The following is a 20,171-nucleotide window of genomic DNA, read 5'->3' as shown; positions in this document are numbered from 1 at the left end:
AAAAATGAACAGCTGCTATATTCTTTGATGGTGTGTCAACTTGACTGTATATATTTTTCTTAGTCATTTTTAGGAGTATCTTATCTTTTAGGACCTCAACTACTTGTGACACGAATTGTAAGTATTTCTCCCATTTGTCACTTGCCTTTTGCTTTTACTTTATTATATTTTGGCTATAAAGAAACTTACCTAAGGGCTGGTGAGATGGCTCAGTGGGTAAGAGCACCTGACTGCTCTTCCAAAGGTCCTGAGTTCAAATCCCAGCAACCACATGGTGGCTCATAACCATCTGTAACAAGATCTGACTCCCTCTTCTGGAGTGTCTGAAGACAGCTACAGTGTACTTACATATAATAAATAAATAAATCTTTAAAAAAAAAAAAGAAACTTACCTAAAATACAAAACTTATTTATAATTTATTTTATGTTTTGTGGGGATAGTTCAGGATTAGGACATTTTAACCTGGGTAATTTTTATAGCAATCACTTAATTTTAAAAAAGTCTGACCACTTAATCATTTAGAATTTTATAGTGTTAGCTTATGAGGCAGTTTTCTTCCTCAGACAGCTGCCTACCACGATTTTGATCATAACTTTTAATCAGATAGCTTAAAAAAGACAAATATTTCTCCAAAAATCTGAGGAGCGCTTAGAGAAAGGAGACCTTTCTGACAGAGGCTGGTTTTTCTTTGTAGTCAGAGGTGTTGAAGCTCACATGTCTGCCTGCTCTACCTACCTACACTGAAGTTCATATTCACCTTTACATTTTATTAGGAAACCTAACTATGAACCAAGTAGCTTTGTGGTTAAGTCATGTTTCATATTCCTTAATCATTTATGCATAAACTAGCAGCAGAGTGGCTGGGCCAGTGGATCTGATGGTTTATGCCACTAGTGCTGCTGTGACGCAGCCCTGTGCAGACACTGCTCTGACTCAGTGCTATCCAGAAGCCACTTCCTCACAAGTTGCTCGGTGCTACACTTCCAGTCAATAACAGTAAGGAGAACTGTGCCATGAGCCCACCTGCATTCAGTGATTTTAACACAGCTACTGGCAGCCACTTACGGTTCTCTTTCTGACAATGGTCCCTGCTTTGCTCTGGCTCTTTTGTAAAGTCTGGAAAATGGTTGATGCAGGATGGGGGCCAGCCTCTGGCATCTGGATCTGCTGTCTTGAGCCCCCACTTTAGTTTTCATGTTTCTGACATTTGTAAGGCAACTACACTGTGAAAAACAAAGCCTGCTGCTCCGACTGCTAAGCCACCTTTCCATCTTAACACGTGATCACCTCAGCTCAGCTCAGCTGCAGGGCCTTTGTCTCTTCGTCCCGTGCTCATTCTGTCCCTCCCCATGCAGAGGTGCAGGTCTCACCTTGCCTCCCAGGCTCACCACTGCCTTTGCGCTTGCCTGAGTCCACGTTAAAGCCTTCTGCCGGCTCTTAAGTACTGAACCTTGGACGCGTTTTCTAAGCCCTTTCTTTTCGGCTTCTCTGGTGTTCTCTTTCTCTCCTGCTTTTGTTTGGCTCACTTCTACACTCTGCAATAGGCCATCAACTCTTCCCTCACTCACACCCTAAGGTCAAAGAGCTTTTTGAGGTAAGCATTTAGTAATCTGACTATCAGTCTTTATCGTCTTAAAATTGGATTACGAAAGCACTTACGCCTCACGTTTCCTAGAAGACAGCGAGGCACTGACCGCATCACATGAGTTTCTCCTTACACTGTCCCAATTATGTCTGGAAGACTCCAATATTTTTATGTCTTCCTTGACTTGTGCCATTTAAAAAGCTCTTCTACTATGTTTGTTTTAAAAGTGGCTGCCTTTACATTTTTGTGTCTGTTGTTAATACCTATTATTAAAATTGATGGAAAAAGTCATGAGGCCATGAATTTGAAGGCGAGCAGTGATGGGTGTGTGAGAGGAGAAATGCCGTAATTAAAACACAATCTCAAAAACAAACACGCAAGCAAGCAAAAATATCTGAAGATGCGGCCTTATAATTTCCTTCTCCCCCTTTAGAATCAGGGCAATTCTTGATATATTCTCACCTCTTTTCCCCTGGACATGACTGAACGGCGCTGTGGCAGATGTTCTGGTCAAATGTCAAAACACACAAGTAAAGAGAAGCAGGATGGTTTCCTTTAAAAAAGACTTGTTACCTGAAACATGTCCGTGTCTTTATCGTGTGTGTACTCCACCACTACAGTCTGGTTCCGTGACAAAGTGTAGGATATGCTGTGCTGCCCTTTGCAGCTGATGGCCTAATTGTGAGAGGGAAGAAAAGAAAAACTCATTTAAATCTCATCTTAGCAACTGGCCACACTTCTGTTACAGTTCAGTCACTTCACCAGGAAAACCCATAAGCCAGCGTCGTCTCAGGGGTCAGAGCCTGTGCCCATGCTCCGCCCTAACAAGGTTTCATTTCAGTAAGCTTTGCCACATACCCTACACAGGTGTAATTTGCAACACTTGATTTAATTATATTGTCAGAAAAATATATACACCCTCCTTATTCCCGAAAGTGACAGAACTTTTAGACCAACTATGGTGATTTCTTTTAATTTTTAAAATTTCTTTCACACAATGGGCAAATGAATAACAATCTGTCACACTGCTTCATTTCTGTTCTAGAGATTATAAGCACAGTAAAAAAAAAGTCACTGCAAACACTATTAATATCCTGCAAGGATGCCTGTGTGACAACATAATGTTCCAACCCACAGTCATGTCTACACTAGGTTCTGTATCTCAGTCACCTGTATGAAGCAGTTGTGGCGCTCCCATGTTTTCTATCCTAACGAATAAGGTAACAGGATCTGGTAGTACACTGCAGAGATTCCAGGGCTTGAAAGATGGAGGCAGGAGACCTGGGAGTTTGAGGTCAGTCTGGGCAACAAAGCAGGAGAAAGAGCCTATCTCTAAAATATGGACAGCGCATTTGTAGTTTTCCGCATTCATTCATTCATTCATTCAAAAATAAGCCAATCCTCTTTTTCAAGTAATCTAGGAATAGTAAGACAAGCTATTGCTCATATTTTTTTCCATAAGGATGTTTGAACATGTCTTAAGTTGTAGTCAAATGCTTTTACTATTTCTAATAAGGGAATTGATTTAAATGATGCTCCGAACTGTTTCAATTACATTTTCTCTAGCACTTTAACTTATCTTCATTTCTACTTTTTTATTAAGCATAGTAAATAAAATTTTAATAAGCCTCCCTATTAAACATTTAGTGAAGGAAGGCACTGTCTGAAGTGCACAGCCCTTTGAAGTGGCTGAGCATATGCGGCCTACACACACACACACACACACACACACACACACACACACACACACACACACAAAACTCTGAGCATCTGTCTGACTAGCAACTGCTCAGAGCAGCAAGAAGCAGAGAATCGAGTTACAACAAACCTGGTGGCCCTCCCAGATAGTTAATAAGTTACGAATATCTAACGAGGAGCTCTGTGATTGATCTTCTATTATTATTATTATTATTATTATTATTATTATTATTATTATTATTATTTTTTCAAGACAGGGTTTCTCTGTATAGCCCTGGCTATCCTGGAACTCACTCTGTAGACCAGGCTGGCCTCGAACTCAGAGATTCGCCTGCCTCTGCCTCCCAAGTGCTGGGGTTAAAGGTGTGAGTCGCCACGCCCAGCTTTTGATCTTCTATTGGTGGCATCCCACTACGAAGTGTGCATCGGTAGAAACACCTAGACTGGCGTTACAGGAAACAACCGTAAGACAGCTGGGATAAGTCTGAATGAAGCAGATGAACTGTACCATTTTTTTTTTTTTTTTTTTGGTCTAAATCAACTTTTGACCTTTGTGTGTTTGGAAAAAACATGCCCACTAAGAGGCCACTGGATGAGCTTGCTTGACTGTGAAGCCTGAAGTAACTGTGGACTCTGTGATGCTGGGCAGAAGAGCATCATGGGTACCATGGGCACCATCTTAAGTACACACCAACATAGAACAGCAGCAGTTCCATTAGCCGGTAACATCCCATGACACTTGAGACAGCACTGCCCACAGTAACGCAGCCTCACTGTAGAGGCCACCGGAAACCTAGCCTGTGTCTGCAGCTACTCACATTCAAATTGCTCGCTCCATAGGAGAGCTTGGTTTGCTCCTCCGGGCTCCAACTTTACATGCACTTTAAGAAAAGAGGACATGGCACGTGTGGGCACCACCAAGGTCAACTGGGCTAGTGGGATTGAATGCTGAGGAAAACGTCACACTGGATCTGGCTGGAATCCTAGTCCAGATACTCATCAGTTTAAATGGCAGCCCCATCGGATGCTTCCATGACCTCGATTCACCGACCAAGGCAGTCAGTGCCAGCGGCTCTGAAGCACGGCGGAGGCTGTGCAGCCTGGTGCTTCCCCTCCTCGCACAACAAGCTGGGCTTACGGCCCGGGATCAGAACCAAACAGGTTTGCCATCAGCTCCCTGGAGTCGACCACATGTGCTGGAGGGGACTACTCTCTCTGGCTTTAAATACATGTTCGATATTGACTGTATTAATTAGAGATCACCCTGGTATGACAAACACGTTTTTTCTAGAACTAATGACTTTTATGTCAGGATGACAAGTGTAATTAGGCAATAAATCCTCAATCAGTCTGGTTCACACACCTCCAGGGGAGATGAGGTTTCTGCCATCCTTGTCAATTTACGTATAAAATATGCACGAGTACTATTTCTAAAGTAATTCTCAATTCATGGTACATGCGCACACACTTTTAAAGGTATTTCATTTTCCAAAGAACCATATATTTCAGACAAGTGTCTAAGTCACGGCTATGGTAAGAAAGTCGGAGCGTGTTTAATCAACAGCAATAGTTATTTCCGAGTAAATCAAAATGATAACCCTATGTGATAGCAGCAAAGGTTTTGAACTTGGCACTTGGCCACTCCTGTTCCCGTCCACATCAGCTTAGCGAGCTATTTTATAAGCCTTGACAGAGACTCTACTGTATGCATGGTACTGGACAGTACCTGGGGCAGACACAGCTAATTAGCTAGCAAGCACAGAGGCCAGAGGCGAAGAATGCTTGAGAAGTAGCTGTTTCTAATTTGGGGTCACTCTGAACTAGAAGGAAGCTGGATTTGGTTGGTGGTACCAGTTCCAAGAGACAACTGTATTCTGATATTCCGGAGGACAGGAACGGCAATGGCTACAGCAGAAAAGCTACCTCCTGTGCTGGCTGAGAATCTGGTCCTAGGGATTCTACCATTTCTACTTACTCCGTATCCGTGGAATTAAGCACTAAGTAGAGTAAGCCACTGTGATGGCTAATACTGACAATTTGACAGAGTCTGAGTCACCTAGGTGACGAGCCTCTGAATAAGCCTGCGAAGGATTACCTAGGTTAGCTTGCCCAGGGTGGCTTCCTCGCCCTAACTGTGGGCAACACTATTCTGCGGGCTGAGGTTCTAAACTGAAGGTGAGCCGAGTCTGCTTCCTGACTGTGGATGCTGTGGGACCAGCTCCCTCAAGTGCCTACTGTCATGATTTCCCTGCAATGAAGGGCTATCCTGGGCTATCTTGGGCTACCCGGGGGAACCGTGGGTGAGCCAAAAACGATCGTTTCCTTCCTTGAGCTGCTGTTTGTCAAGTCACAGCAATAGGACAGTAACTGACACTAAGACGGGTACTGTGAGGTATGACGACTGCTCTGACAAACTTAACCATGTGGTCTAAAGTAGGTAGGCTGAGGACTTTGGAACTTTGAGCTAGGAAGGCCTCCAATGCTGTGACTATAACTCAGTGGGTTGTTCTGATGGGAGCCTGAGAGAAATGTGGATAGCAGAGACCCAGCTCATGGGGTTTCAGAGGGGAGCAAGGATTCTGCCACTCAGGGTATGTGACAGTGAGTCTGACTGCCTCCTGCCTGCATCCTGAGAACCCGAGGGAGACTGAATTTAAAAGTAATGGACTGGTATGTTTGATGGCAGAAATCTCACGGCAGGATGGGATTCATTCTGCAGTTTGGCTATCGTTCACCCCTCTTGTCAAGCTCTACAGGGAAAAATAGTGACACACCTAGAGACTTGTGAACTGGCAGTCAGGGTTAACCTTCACACTCGAGGTTGGAGGACTGTTTACTTCACTGTACTACATACAAAGCTAACCTAATGCATGGTCTTCTCTTGTTCCGTCTTACCTCTGGAAAAATTGGGATGGAGTGTATTTTCCACACAGGAAAGCTGAGATCTGAACACACTATCTAGACACATAACGTCCCATTATCAAGCGCACACCACACACCAGTTGCCATGGAAGAAGCCTACATTAATCACGCAGCCTGCAGAGCTCTACGTTTTTGTCGAGACATTTCCTCACACTGCCTCTGTGGCAGCTCCCGACAGAACAGGAGAGGATGAAGGGGCGGGTCCTGAGAGCACCACACTCAGGGTTCAAAGCAACACTGAAACCACGGGCATCAGCACCGCAGACACCCCAGGGGGTCACGTGGTGACAAAGACTAGGCGTGGCCATCTGCAGAAGGATAGCAGAGCCAGTCTAATCTGGTAAGAGGTAGAGAAGCTACCCTCAGCAGACTCCTTCATAAAGCTGGTGGCGTGCTTGCTTTCAAACAGTTTTATGGTTGTAGACATGAACGAAGAGGAACATGTGGAAAAAAGGAAGAGTTTAAGAGTATTTCTTGAAATGCCAATGGTTCAACAAAACGAAAGCAGTGTTTTCTCATCGTTGCGTATGTTAAACTTGACAAACAGACCCTGAGTAGAGAATGGTAACTGTAACAGAAAAAGTATTTAAGCAGTCAGTAGAAAGTGCTTTAAAGGGTGTGTGTGAATCTGTCTTCTATGATCTTTCACAGATAACTTAATATTTACACTGACAAACATAAGAGGTACTCATCCCAGGAATCGAAGTTTATTTAAAGAGTGGATGCTAGTAAATATGGACCATAAGTGGAATAAAGCATCTTATAAATGACCACTCAAGATGCAAACTTCACTGGCTAATAATAATCCACTTAGGAACTGCCCATTTTGTTGGCCTGAGAAGGCAAATTTCCAGATGCTATAAATTGGCCCTGACACAAATTGATTTTATACTAAGACAACCAAAGACCTGCCATGTATATTTTTTAATATGTAGGCCAGCTCACCATCTGTCTAAACAGTCTCCTGAGCACTGAGAAATACTGAAATGTAGTCTTGCTCCAAATCAAACAACATCTAAGACCCACTGATTACTAATACTGACAGGGGCAAAGGGCCTCCTTTGGAGGTGTAAGAAAGAGAAGTTCAGTTTTTCCGAGGTGACTTCTGTTTTTACGACTCAGATGCAGTTAAAGTTGGTCTACCTGAAAATATTTTCAAAAGAAAACATGTATCTTGGCAGTTGGCATTTTCAAGATGCTGAACCTGTTAGATTCAAGGAAATTACAATCTTAATAGCAAGAAAGTCTGGGGTAAGACAGTGGCCGGCTGTCTCTGTGAGAACCCTCGCTGTGTGAGACTTTCACAGATTTCCGTGACTGAGCACGCTACACCTTACTCCTCAAGGTTCATTAAACTCCACTTCTCTGTTTGCTTGAGACAGGGTCTCATGTAGCCCAAACTACACCTCTGAGATGGGCTGTAAACAAACTGATCCTTCTGCCTCCACTCCCTAAATGCTGCAACCGCTCGCATGTTAAGACAGTTGTGGAAAAGGAAAACACACAAAAAAGCAAAAACCGAAAGAATCATTTTTCTTTTCTTTCTTTTGTTTTTTCCCCTCCCTCCCTCCCTCCCTCCCCCCCCGTGTGTGTGTGTGTGTGTGTGTGTGTGTGTGTGACAGTCTTGCTATGTAACCCTGGCTGACCTTCAACTAACAGACCTGCTTGACTCTGCTCTGAGTGCAAGGATTAAGGGCATTAATTAAGAGATTTGCTACACTGCATCTCTTAAAGACCTCTGCCTCAGCTGAGAGCCGTATTTTAGACCTAGCTCTTACCCTGTGAAGTGCTTCCTTGAAGAGCTGTGTGAACCTATCAGTTGGCATCTGACATGTACTAGGGTTCAGTGCCCAGTAGATAATTACAGATCAAATTATCGTGATAAACACTCAAAATCTCTATCAGATATTCAATATTTAACTTCACGGTCTTCCAGGTTCTCAGTCCACTTATAAGGCAAGAGTAGTTTTTAGATTTTTAGATCTATTGGTTTTTGTTTTCTTAGGTGTGTGAGTATTTTGTTTATAGGCATGCATGTGCACCATGTGTGTGCCTGGTGTGCCCAGAAGCCAGCGGAGGACATTGGACCCCTTGGAATTCGAGTGCCATAGATGGCTGTGAGCCACCAGGTGGCTTCTGGGAACCAAACCCCAGTCCTTTAAGAGCAAGAGCTCTTAGCCACTGAGTCCTCTGACCTGACCGGAGTCCCCCTTGGGGGCAGTGGGTGAGAAGGCACAGGATCAATGGCTCAGACTCCGGGAGCAGCAAGCTCGTTTATTAATCCTGGGGAGTGCCTTTTATACCCTCCACCTGTGTCCCATTAGTCCCAAGCAATCGTGTCCTCCTAGTGGCTGTCACTGTCTGTGTCATCAATCTCTAGGCCCTCATGCAGAAATTGTCTCCACGGCTGTACAACCCACGTACCCACTTGCTGTTTACTGATGTTTATGTGGGACCAGCCACTGTCTTATCAATGAGGTCTGCCATTCCTTTTTGTTTTGTTTGTTTGTTTGTTTTTGGTTTGTTTGAGACAGCCCTGGCTGTCCTGGAATTCACTCTGTAGACCAATTAGGTAAAACATGCACAAATACAAAGGAAGCACCTTCCAATTCCAGTCTATCCCAGAGAGAGCCACGGGACCACTCACCCAGCTCCCACTACATTCTTCCAGGGACAACCGACAGGCACTAGCAGGGTGTTTTGTGTCGGGAATTAAGTTTGCTGTGCAGTCTTCTAACTGACTGCCATCATAGGAACTTAGTGAGAGCTCCTGCTTTGGGATGATCAGGTAAGAGTGTGACTCATCCACCATGTTTTTGTGGGTGTGGCGATGTCCATGAAAATAGCTCCCATAAGCTTATACATTTGAATACTTGGCAGAACTGTTTGGCAAGGACTAGGAGGTGTGGCTTGTGGAAGGAGGTGTGTCACTGGGAGTGGGCTTTGAGGTTTTAAAAAACAAGGACACCATTCTTAGTGTAACTTCTGCCTTTGTTCTTAGTGCCCCCCCCTGCCTGGGCCAGTTTATTGCTTTCATGAATTTCTTGTGACTGAATGCTGGGCACTGCTGTTTCCCCTTTCTGTGGGCTGGGTTTGTTAAAGGTCTTGGGGCTTGTTCTGGCAGGCAGTTAGGTCTCCTCAGATCAACCTTATCTCTCAAGGCTTGCTATCTACTCTGTTTGGGCAAGTCTCAGGCAGACTCTGACCTAGGGCAATTGACTCGGATTGGCTGGGTGGTACTCTTCTGCACACTCCATCCTAATTCTCCTGTACCATGTGGACCTTGCACTCTGTGGGTGGGATCATGAACTGATCCCTTTGTGAGCCACAGCGCTGTTAGCACTGCTTCCTCCAACAGTGAGGCTGCACCCTCAAAAAATGGAAAACAGTGCTGGCTGGTGGGCTGGGGGGGGGAGGTACCCCCTGTACCTACTCACTCTCAGGACAAGGCCCGTTCCTCTGGGACTGGCCTTTACAAATCCTAACTGCTGTCTGTTCACCTCAGTGGGGTCACCAGCAGCTTGGGGCTTTATGGCTGTGCTTAGGCCTGGTAACTACCATTAGGCAAGCTGAGGCTCACCTCACTTCCTTCTCTCATGGTTCACAGTTCTGAGGTGTTTGCTATCTTGTGTCTTCAGGCAAGAAGAGGCAATTCTTTATGGGTAGGAAGTTAAATTTTGTTTTGCTTACCATTTAGAATCTTCTTTCTGTGTCACACATACACAGAGAGAGCCATTCGCCCATTCACAGAAAGATACAAGGTGTCTACTTCAAATAACGGCAATTTCTAACTTAAACAGTTCAACTTACTGAATTTTACCCTCCAAATAATGCCATATATTAAGTACCACCTCAATTCAGTTCTAATTCTGAGCCCTTAGTAGAAGCAAATGTTTGTTTATTTACTTGCTTACACCCTCTCAGTTCACACTGGTTTTTGAACTTTGAGAAGGCATGATGATTTTCTATATTTTTTATACCATTTATCTCCAGCATCTGAAATAATTCCTAACACACATGTAGAACAAGATTACCAACTATGTGACTTGGTGGGTATCTTTCACATAAAAGAAAATATTCTTATCACAAAACAAAAACCAATTTGGGTTAAGATAATATCCTATTTGTGTCCCCGATGCCACTACGTATTATTAAAAACAAGGCCCTGGCTTGGAACATATAAACATTAACATTCATGTTATAGGAAAATATGGTCTCCTATCTCCTGATGTTTATCAACTTAATAACATGTGACATGACGAAATTTTGTGTAACTCTGTTCAGACAGTTGGCCCCTTTAGGGTGCCTGTAGCATCAAGAAGACTGAAGATGGAAGCCTGCATACTGAAGACAGAGGACACAAGCTCCAAACCCATCATTTCAAAGGTGTGGACCATGTTTGTCAGGACAGAAATTAAGTACTGGAGAGGAGACCTGCTGGAAATCCACACACTAAGACCTTACAGGCTAGGTGTTAGTTGCTTTCCTTTTTTTTTGTTTTTTTGTTTTATAATTTCTAGTTATAGTTTGTTTTCATAAGGAAAACACACACACACACACACACACACACACACACACACACACACACACACACACACAAATTCCAACACAATACACTTTGAACTAGAACTCCTTTAGAGCCACCCATGGCATCTCATGCTTCTGAATAGATTTTATTGGGAGCATCTTGCAGTTTTGCCAAAACCCACTCCATCATAAACACTATCATCACACTACAGTTTAACAAGCTTTCTGTACATAATCTCCCTATTGCATTCTGAAAGACATCTTTCAAAGCCCCTTGAGTTGAATGAGACAGACTGGGGTACAGCTTTAAACACACCAGTAGTCCAGGATGACATCGGCTAATGAGCACAGTGACATCTCTGCCCTGGGATGGTGACGCTATAACAACAATATGCAACATAAACTGAGAAAATGATTTTAAAGGCAGAGATTCTTTTCTTTCTTTTTTTTGGGGGGGGGGTTGAGGGTGGGTTGCAGTGAACTTTATTGATGGTATTCAAAAGAGTAGGGAGGGCTCCCTAGGCCCCTCCTGTTATTATGGGGGTCTGGTATGGAAATTGTGAGGGAGATGCTCAATGTTGGGGACCAAGTTGGGATAGGGACTCCTCAGCAACTGAGGGCCTCTCTCTTGCTCTCAGTGTCCTTGCTGGGGTGGGTGGTCCAGGGTTTATTACTCCTTGGAGGCTATGTAGGCAATGAGGTCCACCATCCTGTTGCTGTAGCCATATGCATTGTCATACCAGGAAATGAGCTTGACAAAGTTGTCATGGAGAGCAATGCCAGCCCCGGCATCAAAGGTGGAAGAGTGGGAGTTGCTACTGAAGTTGCAGGAAACAACCTGGTCCTCAATGTAGCCCAGGATGCCCTTCAGATGCCTGCTTCACTACCTTCTTGATGTCGTCATACTTGGCAGGTTTCTCCAGGCAGCACGTCAGATCCACGACGGACACATAGGGGTTGGGAACACGGAAGGCCATGCCAGTGAGTTTCCCGTTCAGCTCTGGGATTACCTTGCCCACAGCCCTGGCAGCACCAGTGGATGCAGGGATGATGTTCTGGGCAGTCCCACGGCCATCACGCCACAGCTTTCCAGAGGGGCCATCCACAGTCTTCTGAGTGGCAGTGATGGCATGAACCATGGTCATGAGCCCTTCCATGATGCCAAAGTTGTCATGGATGACCTTGGCCAGGGGGGCTAAGCAGTTGGTGGTGCAGGATGCATTGCTGACAATCTTGAGTGAGTTGTCATATTTCTTGTGGTTCACACCCATCACAAACATGGGGGCATCAGCAGAAGGGGCGGAGATGATGACTCTTTGGGTCTCACCCTTCAGGTGGGCTCCAGCCTTCTCCATGGTGGTGAAGAAGCCCGTAGACTCCACGACCATACTCAGCACTGGCATCACCCCATTTGATCTTAGTGGGTGGGGTCTTGCTCCTGGAAGATGGTGATGGGCTTCCTGTTGATGACAAGCTTCCCATTCTCAGCCTTGACTGTGCCATTGAATTTGCCATGGGTGGAATCATACTGGAACATGTAGACCATGGAGTTGAGGTCAATGAAGGGGTCGTTGATGGCAACAATCTCCAGGACGCAGCCCCAGTAACCAGGTGCCCAATACGGGCAAATCCATTCACACCGACCTTCACGATCTTGTCTATGGGACAAGGCTGGCACTGCACTAGAATATGTGGCTGTCTCTGGAACAGGGAGGAACAGAGCAGAGGCTCTTTTCTTTAAGCCTGCTTCTGTGACACAGTACCTGTGGCATCGCTCCCTTGTCTACAAACTTGTCAGCTGAGAGTGCACCTGACACGGGGTATTCAGTATGTGTTGGCTAGACAAATAAACCCTTGATGCAGAGTAGCCTATCCTGCCCGAGATGTCATTACTTGATACCATTCTCAGGCTAAGCTGATTATCAGTTCTCAAAAGCCTACCTCATAATCCACTTATGCCTTGCTGTGAAGAGAAAGGAATTATGGTTCACACACTCCGTGCTCCAGGTTGTCATGTGGATCTAGATGAGAGCCCCAGGTGATGTAGCAGAAGGGCTATAGAAGAAGCTGTTCATGGCATCCCCCTGTGCTAGGCTAGCTCCAACAATTAACAGCTTGCTTCCTGTCACTATGCTTAGTGGCTTCTTTTCACAACTGGATGTGTCAAAAAGTTGAGCTCTGGACTTTGTTTCTGTCCACACACTGAAGAGCCTGCAGGGTATGGTGGGACTAAGTGTGCAGTCACATGGCCCATGGCAACTCTAACACCAGCTTTCAGAACACAGACCTGTCACTTAACCTTCTATATCACAACACCCACAACAAACACAACACTTGTGTTTAACAGTGTGCACATGCCACAGATCTGCTGCAGAGACCAGACATGATGCCCCGTGCAAACTACTGGAGACAGACTTAACTCACTCAGCCTGCATGTATGGCAATGTTCTCAACTGACAGCGATCAGCGATCACTTTTACTTTACAGCTCTGCTGCAGGGGTACAATGAAATATGAAATAAGCTTGGTTTTTAAAGTTCAAAGTCTTAGACATGCATTGGCCACCAAAAAAAAAAAAAAGATTCAATTGGAAACAGGCAGCTAAGGGCAACTAGCAGTCATCCTTCAAGTCTGAAGGCACCTCTGCTGACGGCCCTCACGTACCTGAGCACCCATCCCCACACCGCCACCTCTCCCCTTGTGAAGAGTATAGACAATGTAATACTGACCAAGGGTAACTCACAGGCTAACTCTCCTACTGAGGACTTTCTGTGAGATCACCCACTCCAGAAAGCCTGTGAGGTGGTGTTACTCCCTGAGGTAGCCTACAGCCTAGAGCTAAGGGAGGAAGGCTGAGCTGCTGCCTCAAGGTGGAGCACTCTGTGTCTATTCATGCCTCAGAGCCCCCCAGGAAGCAGACTGAGTAGGACCAGTGTTGAGAGCTTCTTCCACGCTTCCTCCCTATTCCCTACTGCTAGCCCAACCCCAGTAAGTCATATCTGCTGATTTAAAGTACAGCCAGTGCCTTATTTTCTAGGGTTGATTTTTCTTGCTGACATCTGACAGCCGTCAGCAAATGAAAATGTATCCGGCGAGACCCAGGATTCCACTGGGAACCACTGTTGACCTGATGGTGCCACATAAGCCCAGCCAGCGCTGGTGGCTACTTGGATATGAGCTTGACGTCGAGTTTAGGCAGGGAAGTTGCTATCACAGGATGGAGAGGTTGATGGGGGAGAAAGTTACTTGGGGGAGACAGAAGAAAGCCTTCACAGTGATGGGACAATGGAGTTTATGTGTGACATGTGTAAAGAAGGCCAAATACAACTGGGGACAGGTATCTGCATGGAGTTTAATTTTCATCCCTCTATCTGTATAGCTGCCTGATCCACAGGAAATGCCCAATATTGCTTATATTAGAAAACATTAATTCATTAAGCTTAGCATCATAGCTCCTTGCTTGTCCCAGACACTCGGGCAAGGAGAAACTGACAACATGGGCAAGGCTCGGTGGCAAACCCGACCACAGTATGGGGTAGAGGCACAGAGATGCAGTGAGGGGCGCCAATGCATTCCAATGCTTGAGATGACCTTGGACTACACAGAGCAAAAGCAATGTCCTCTCCCAGAGAGGCCTAGGCACCCTGAGGGTGGCTTGCCAGCTGTTCCTCGTCACACAGGACAAGGCCCAGAGGTTCAAGTCAGTGATGCATCAGGATTCGGACAAGCAGCCAGGTCCAGCCCCTCTTCTCTTTCACTGGGTTCCTAGACTACAGACGGAAGCCAAGCCCAGGACTCAGTTTTGGTACTGTGCAGTCTGGCCATGTTCCCTGCTGCTCGGGGCCCATATGCCACACGTGCTAGTCAAGAGTCCCTGCCTCCCCGACCTCCATTCTCCACGCCCTCTCTCACGTCTCATGTGACTCACCGCTCAGCTGGGTGCTCCTGTCAATCCCCCTTAACTGAATGCACAGCCCTGATTAGGACCGGCAATGGCATGGTTCAAAGACTACGTCATCTGGCCTTCTGGGCAGTTTAAACTTTCTGTTTTTCAATAATTCTTTCAACGAAAGGATGGAAATATCAATCTGAATTTTGATATAGATCTTGAAACACTCAAATTGAGAGTGTTAGTCTACCCTTCAAGTAAATAAATAAGAATGTGCAAACAGTGGTATTATTTAATGAAGCCACGTAGATAGTTGGCTTTATGGCAAGCTCACCACATAGTAAAAACGGTACAGACACTGACAAGTATTTTTGTGCTTCGGTTAAAATTTATGCCACTACTTTCGTTGGTTTAAACACACCCCATATTCTGAAAATACATTGTAACGGATGGCACTGCAGCTGCTTCTGCTAAAAAAATGTCCAAATGGGGTTTCTCTGTGTGTGCCAGTTATGTGGTAGTTAGCCCAATGGAATCAAAACAGAGCTTACATTTTTCTTTCCTTTTTGGCAATAAAGCTATGGGCATTTTAAGACATTTCTGAAGAAAAAAAAAAGATGTCTCTCCTTTAATTTCAACAGTTTCCAAATATAGAGCATGGTCTCATCTTTCCAGACTGGGTAACAAAGCCTACTCATGGGCTGAGCTAATGAGCTGTGAGAAACATGTCTCACGGGGACAGAGACATGTCTGTACATAAAATGGAGAGATGTGGAAGAATGTAATGACTGAACAACAGTTACACCTTGGTGAGCACACTTGAAAAACCATGTTCAGCCTAACAGGAGCCCGCTAGTGCTAACCGCACAACCCTGCCCTCAGTGTGGAGGCCAACCTTCTTAAATCCACGATGTTCAAGCTGTAAAGGAAAGTAACTCAATTGTAAATCTACACTGAAGTGTCTGGGTTCTGGGGAGGTGGCTTAGTGGATGAGAGGGAGAGGGAGAGGGAGAGGGAGAGGGAGAGAGAACAAAAACACATGGCATGTCTGAAACCAAAGACAGTCAAACTAATGTACTGCACGTCCAAAATAGTCAATGTCAATCCATTCCAAAAGCAAACCATACAGAATGGCATAAAACTTTTAAAGAAATAAATGCAAATGTCTATATGCAGGCTCAGATGATCAATTCTCAAGAATAATGATATCTTGCCACACTATCTGTTGCAACATGGAGATATCTAAACATTACCAGGGGATACAGTATACTTTGCAGCTGAAACAAAACAAAACAAAACAAAAGGCAAAATACAAGATAAAACATCCAACACAATGGACTGTGTGATGATGATGTGCAGTAAGATCCAGGATAAGCTTGGGGTGACACAAACCATTTCAGTATCCTAAACACACAATGTTATCATTCTTGGTTTATTATAGAAAGATTGATAGTGGTATTCCTGTTTGTGTTAATATACTGTACAGGTATGTGCATCTGTGTGTAACAGGATGTCAGAGCTACTGTTATACACTGTGCATGTGTGTAACATGCACCAGAGCTCCTGTTTGTGTTAATACACTGAGCAGGTGTGTGTGTGTGTGTGTGTGTGTGTGTGTGTGTGTAGTACGAGGACAGCTGAGCTATTCCTAGGCAACAGACGCTCTTCTGCAGGTACCTTACAGTTAAGAACTCCTCCAATGCCGGGCGTGGTGGCGCACGCCTTTAATCCCAGCACTTGGGAGGCAGAGGCAGGAGAATTTCTGAGTTCAAGGCCAGCTTGGTCTACAGAGTGAGTTCCAGGACAGCCAGGGCTACACAGAGAAACCCTGTCTCGAAAAACCAAAAAAGAAAGAAAAAAAAAAAAAAAAAAAAAAAAAAAAAACCTCCTCCAGTCCCTCTAACGATTCAGCTGCACGTCCCTGTTTCTATTTCATTCAGTTTTGGTGCAGACACAGAAATAGTAGGAAAAGAATCTGAAAAGGCAGTCATCTTATCAGCATATGATCTTCTTGCATATTTCTGTGTCATTTAAAGGGCTTTGGAAGTATATGACACTTCGTAAATCAGAGAGAAGAAACTGTCTAGTGGGTGCCTGTGAAAAAAAGATTGCACAGTCTGGGCCATCACCACAGTGCAACAATGGGAAGGAAGAGCAGTTCTGCGACTCATTAGCTAAGTTCTTGAGCAATTTCTGTATCACCTGACTCAGTATTATTACCATTTACTGTCAGTTATCAACTTGCCTGTTAAAGACCTCAGGATGGACTTGAACTCTCTGGGACAAGGATGTCTGTGTGCTGATTAGAAGTTAGTCTTCGTTCTGCAAGCAGCAGCATTTGCTGAGATGGACCCCAGTAGTGCTTCTGCATCTGCCCCCAACAGCTCTGGGGTGACAGGTACGTATGCAGCTATTTGTGTGTGAGTGTGTGTGTGTGTGTGTGTTTGCTCTTATCCACCAAGCCATCTCTGCAGTCCATATTCAATAAGTTCTATATGTTCATCACCATTTTAAAATATGAAGGAAAGGGGATGTTTTAAACTTATATCCCGTGTCAGCACACCCCTTCAATGGTGTTAGATGACATATTTAGCTTGAGCAATAGTCCCCCTGCATCTAAGTCAATCAACTTAACCTGCTTTAATTTCAGGAAGTTAGGAAATCACAACCCACCACACCACACAGTGAGCAGTTTCTGCACTGTTCTGTTCTGTTAGGCAGCCCAGATATTTGCATTAATGAACTCATATATTATGAAAACAGCTTCTCGGGGCAGCTACGAGGGTCTACACTATCCGTCAAAGCTGTAAGATGGAACTTCTCAACTTAAGAGAGTGGTGAACAGATTCTTCAGTCATACAATTGCCTCAGATTTTTAATGTGCCTGACATTTCATCTTCTTGATACGGATCAACACACCAGCAAAGAGGCAGGCTGAGTGGCCCACTGGCATCGCTGTTTTAAAAACTTCTGCTTTTAGCATTCTTAGTGTCTTGTTTCTGACATGTACCAAGAAGAGACTGAGCTGGGAAAGGTAAGAGCATGTGTAGTCTCTGCTGACCGACCGACTGACTGACTGACTGACTGACAGAGAATACTCCATTTGAGAGGGCTCGAAAGATGGTTCAGGGTAAAACCATTTGCTATGCAGTGTAAGAGTGGGCATTTGGGTTCCTGGCACCCTTGTAAATAACAGGTAGGTATGATGCCCATCTGTAGTTCCAGGGCTCGGGACACAGAGACAGGACCTCCAGAGCAAGCTAGCTGGCCAAAGCATGAACTGGCAAGCTCTAGGCTCAAGCGGAAAAACATGTGCAGCTACTGAAGAAAATTCCCAATGGCATTTCTGCCCTCCATGTGCAAATGAACACACTTTATGTGTATACCCACACAAATGTGTTCACCTACACACTTGCAACATTACACACAGGCACATACATAAAAGGAGAAAGTTAATTTCATACCCTATCTCTAACAGATCTCATTACCTAACAAATCTCAACATAGCAAAGCTGAACTATGTGTTTACTGAGGACTGTTTCCCAGAGTCAGGAGCCAAGAGACAGCCCGTTCACTCCCCTCTCGGTGGGGAGAGTGGAGTATGGCTGAGCACTCTCAGGGGACCAGCATCTTATGAATACTTGGTGCCCTGTCATGAGGGACTGCAAAGAACCTTTCCATAGGCATGACCATCCAAAAAACAAATCAACTGAAAATGAACCAAACCAGGCCACCTGAAGCAAAGGGTTCCAGTGGCAGGACATATCCAGTCATTGAACTCATCTCCCTCAAATGTGATACACAGTATCCAGTCACCTAACACATCTCCTTCAAAAGTGATACCATGTATCCAGTCACTGAACTGCATCTCCATCAAATGTGCTCCCAGCCCATGCTCAGGACAGACTCTAGGACTCTGCCTGTCACTGGAAACACTCACTCTCATACACTGTTGCTCTTCCATACCATACACCTCTGAACTAAGTGCCACATACTTGACCGGGTCTGCCAAGAGGTTGTTCTGCTCTCTGAGCCTGTTTGCTGGGAGCCTCGGGGTTGGCCTGGCACTCTTTTCAGCACAGCTGCTTCTGGATGAGGAATCCTAGTCTGAGTGACACCTCTGAGCCCCTTTCTGGGCCCTGAGTGACAGAATTAATCAATTCCATTCCCAAACACTATTTTGTACTTGGTCCGGATGGCTAGACTTTAGTAGAGGCCAATATGCTTTGCCTGAGTGACTGAAAGACCCTGAACTTTCTGGCACAGCTTCACAGCAGAGGGCACACTGGAGTCCATGGACAAGTAAACCACCTGCCAGGTCAAATGCAACTCCCAGAGGGCACTTGCGCTTTACAGTTTTCCTTCTTCTGTTGAGTGAAATTATCAGCCTGTCAGATTTGCTGGTCCCTGGACATTAAGAGTTAGATTCTGCAATTATGCTGGGTTTCTGTTCACAACTTCTGTTTATGGTATTTTTAGCTGTAGTGTTTAATTTTTATTTTGCCACCCTTTTTATGTCCCAAAGAACCACTTCTGGAATACTCAAGCCTTTGTGTGAGCTCAATAAAGGAAACAACACAGTTTTAATGTTAAGAAAGAAACCTCCGAAAGCTAACTAAAGTAAAAGAGTAACACCCTGTAAGATGCCTACTATGTATCATGAGCTATTTGAAAGACTTCACATATCCCAAGTGACTGTTCTTCCCATCTAGAAGGAAGGAGTGCTAGCATCCCCATTTTACAGACAGGGAACTTGAGGCATGACATCATTTGACGGAGGCAAACCAGGCTTGTTTTATCCTGACCTTCTCAATGAAGACAGAACACACAGAGTTCAGTGTCCAGAAAGGGAAACAAAGGCATGGTGGGCACAACTCTCATAGCCCAAAGAATCCCGCCAAGAGCTCTACTGAAACGAGCTTGCCCTACAAAGCCCCCAGCAGCTGCATTGGGGACACCTCTTCCGTGCGATGGCATCTGCTGGAGCAATCAGTAGCCAACTTCCAGTAGATGGCTTCTCCTCCTGTGCCTTAAGTCTCACTGGGCTAAAATCCGCTCAGCCTCCTTTGGTGGGTTGGTTTAATGTCACACAATCTTGCATACTATTCTTTTTTCTTTCTTTCTTTCTTTCTTTCTTTCTTTCTTTCTTTCTTTCTTTCTTTTTTTTTGATTGTTTAAGTTGATTTCCTCCTTCCCTCTCTTTTACACAGACTCCATCCTCTTCATCCTAATATATGGTTGTTATTCGATGGCACTCACTGTTTTCATGGCTAAGGCTATGAATATAATACTATAGTTGAGTCTACAGTACATCATCAATACTATAGTAGTGTTTCTTTTCTTGATAACTCTACTTCTCCTAGAATTAATTGGAACTTCATTTATAGTTATTCAACTTTTCTATTTTCCTATTACTGATTTATTACCAAAGCTTAGGACATGTGTAAAACAACTCTGTGTAAAAGCCCACAAGTTCACTAGAGTTCCTTCTGTTCCCACACCTCTCAGGCTGCAGCTCCCTGTCCATCTGAGGAGGGCTCATCTCTGAGA

General features: G+C 44.7%; 1 protein-coding gene and 1 pseudogene across 2 annotated transcripts in view; both read right to left on the bottom strand.

The window, feature by feature from the left end:
- Peli2 (pellino E3 ubiquitin protein ligase family member 2) overlaps window positions 1-20,171 on the bottom strand; it is a 132,594-nt gene that overhangs the window by 15,866 nt on the left and 96,557 nt on the right. The window contains exon 3 of the mRNA XM_021203341.2: window positions 2,160-2,261. Coding sequence (XP_021059000.1) covers window positions 2,160-2,261 — 102 coding nt within the window. The remainder of the gene's footprint in view (window positions 1-2,159; window positions 2,262-20,171) is intronic.
- On the bottom strand, window positions 11,297-12,509 carry LOC110325381 (annotated as a pseudogene). Its single transcript, XR_002380736.2, has one exon. The product of XR_002380736.2 is annotated as a glyceraldehyde-3-phosphate dehydrogenase pseudogene (transcript).

Source organism: Mus pahari, chromosome 8 (assembly GCF_900095145.1).
Source record: "Mus pahari chromosome 8, PAHARI_EIJ_v1.1, whole genome shotgun sequence".
Lineage (NCBI taxonomy): Eukaryota > Metazoa > Chordata > Mammalia > Rodentia > Muridae > Mus > Mus pahari.
The sequence above is the reverse complement of the archived record's forward strand: the minus strand, read 5'-3'. Positions and strand labels throughout refer to the sequence as shown.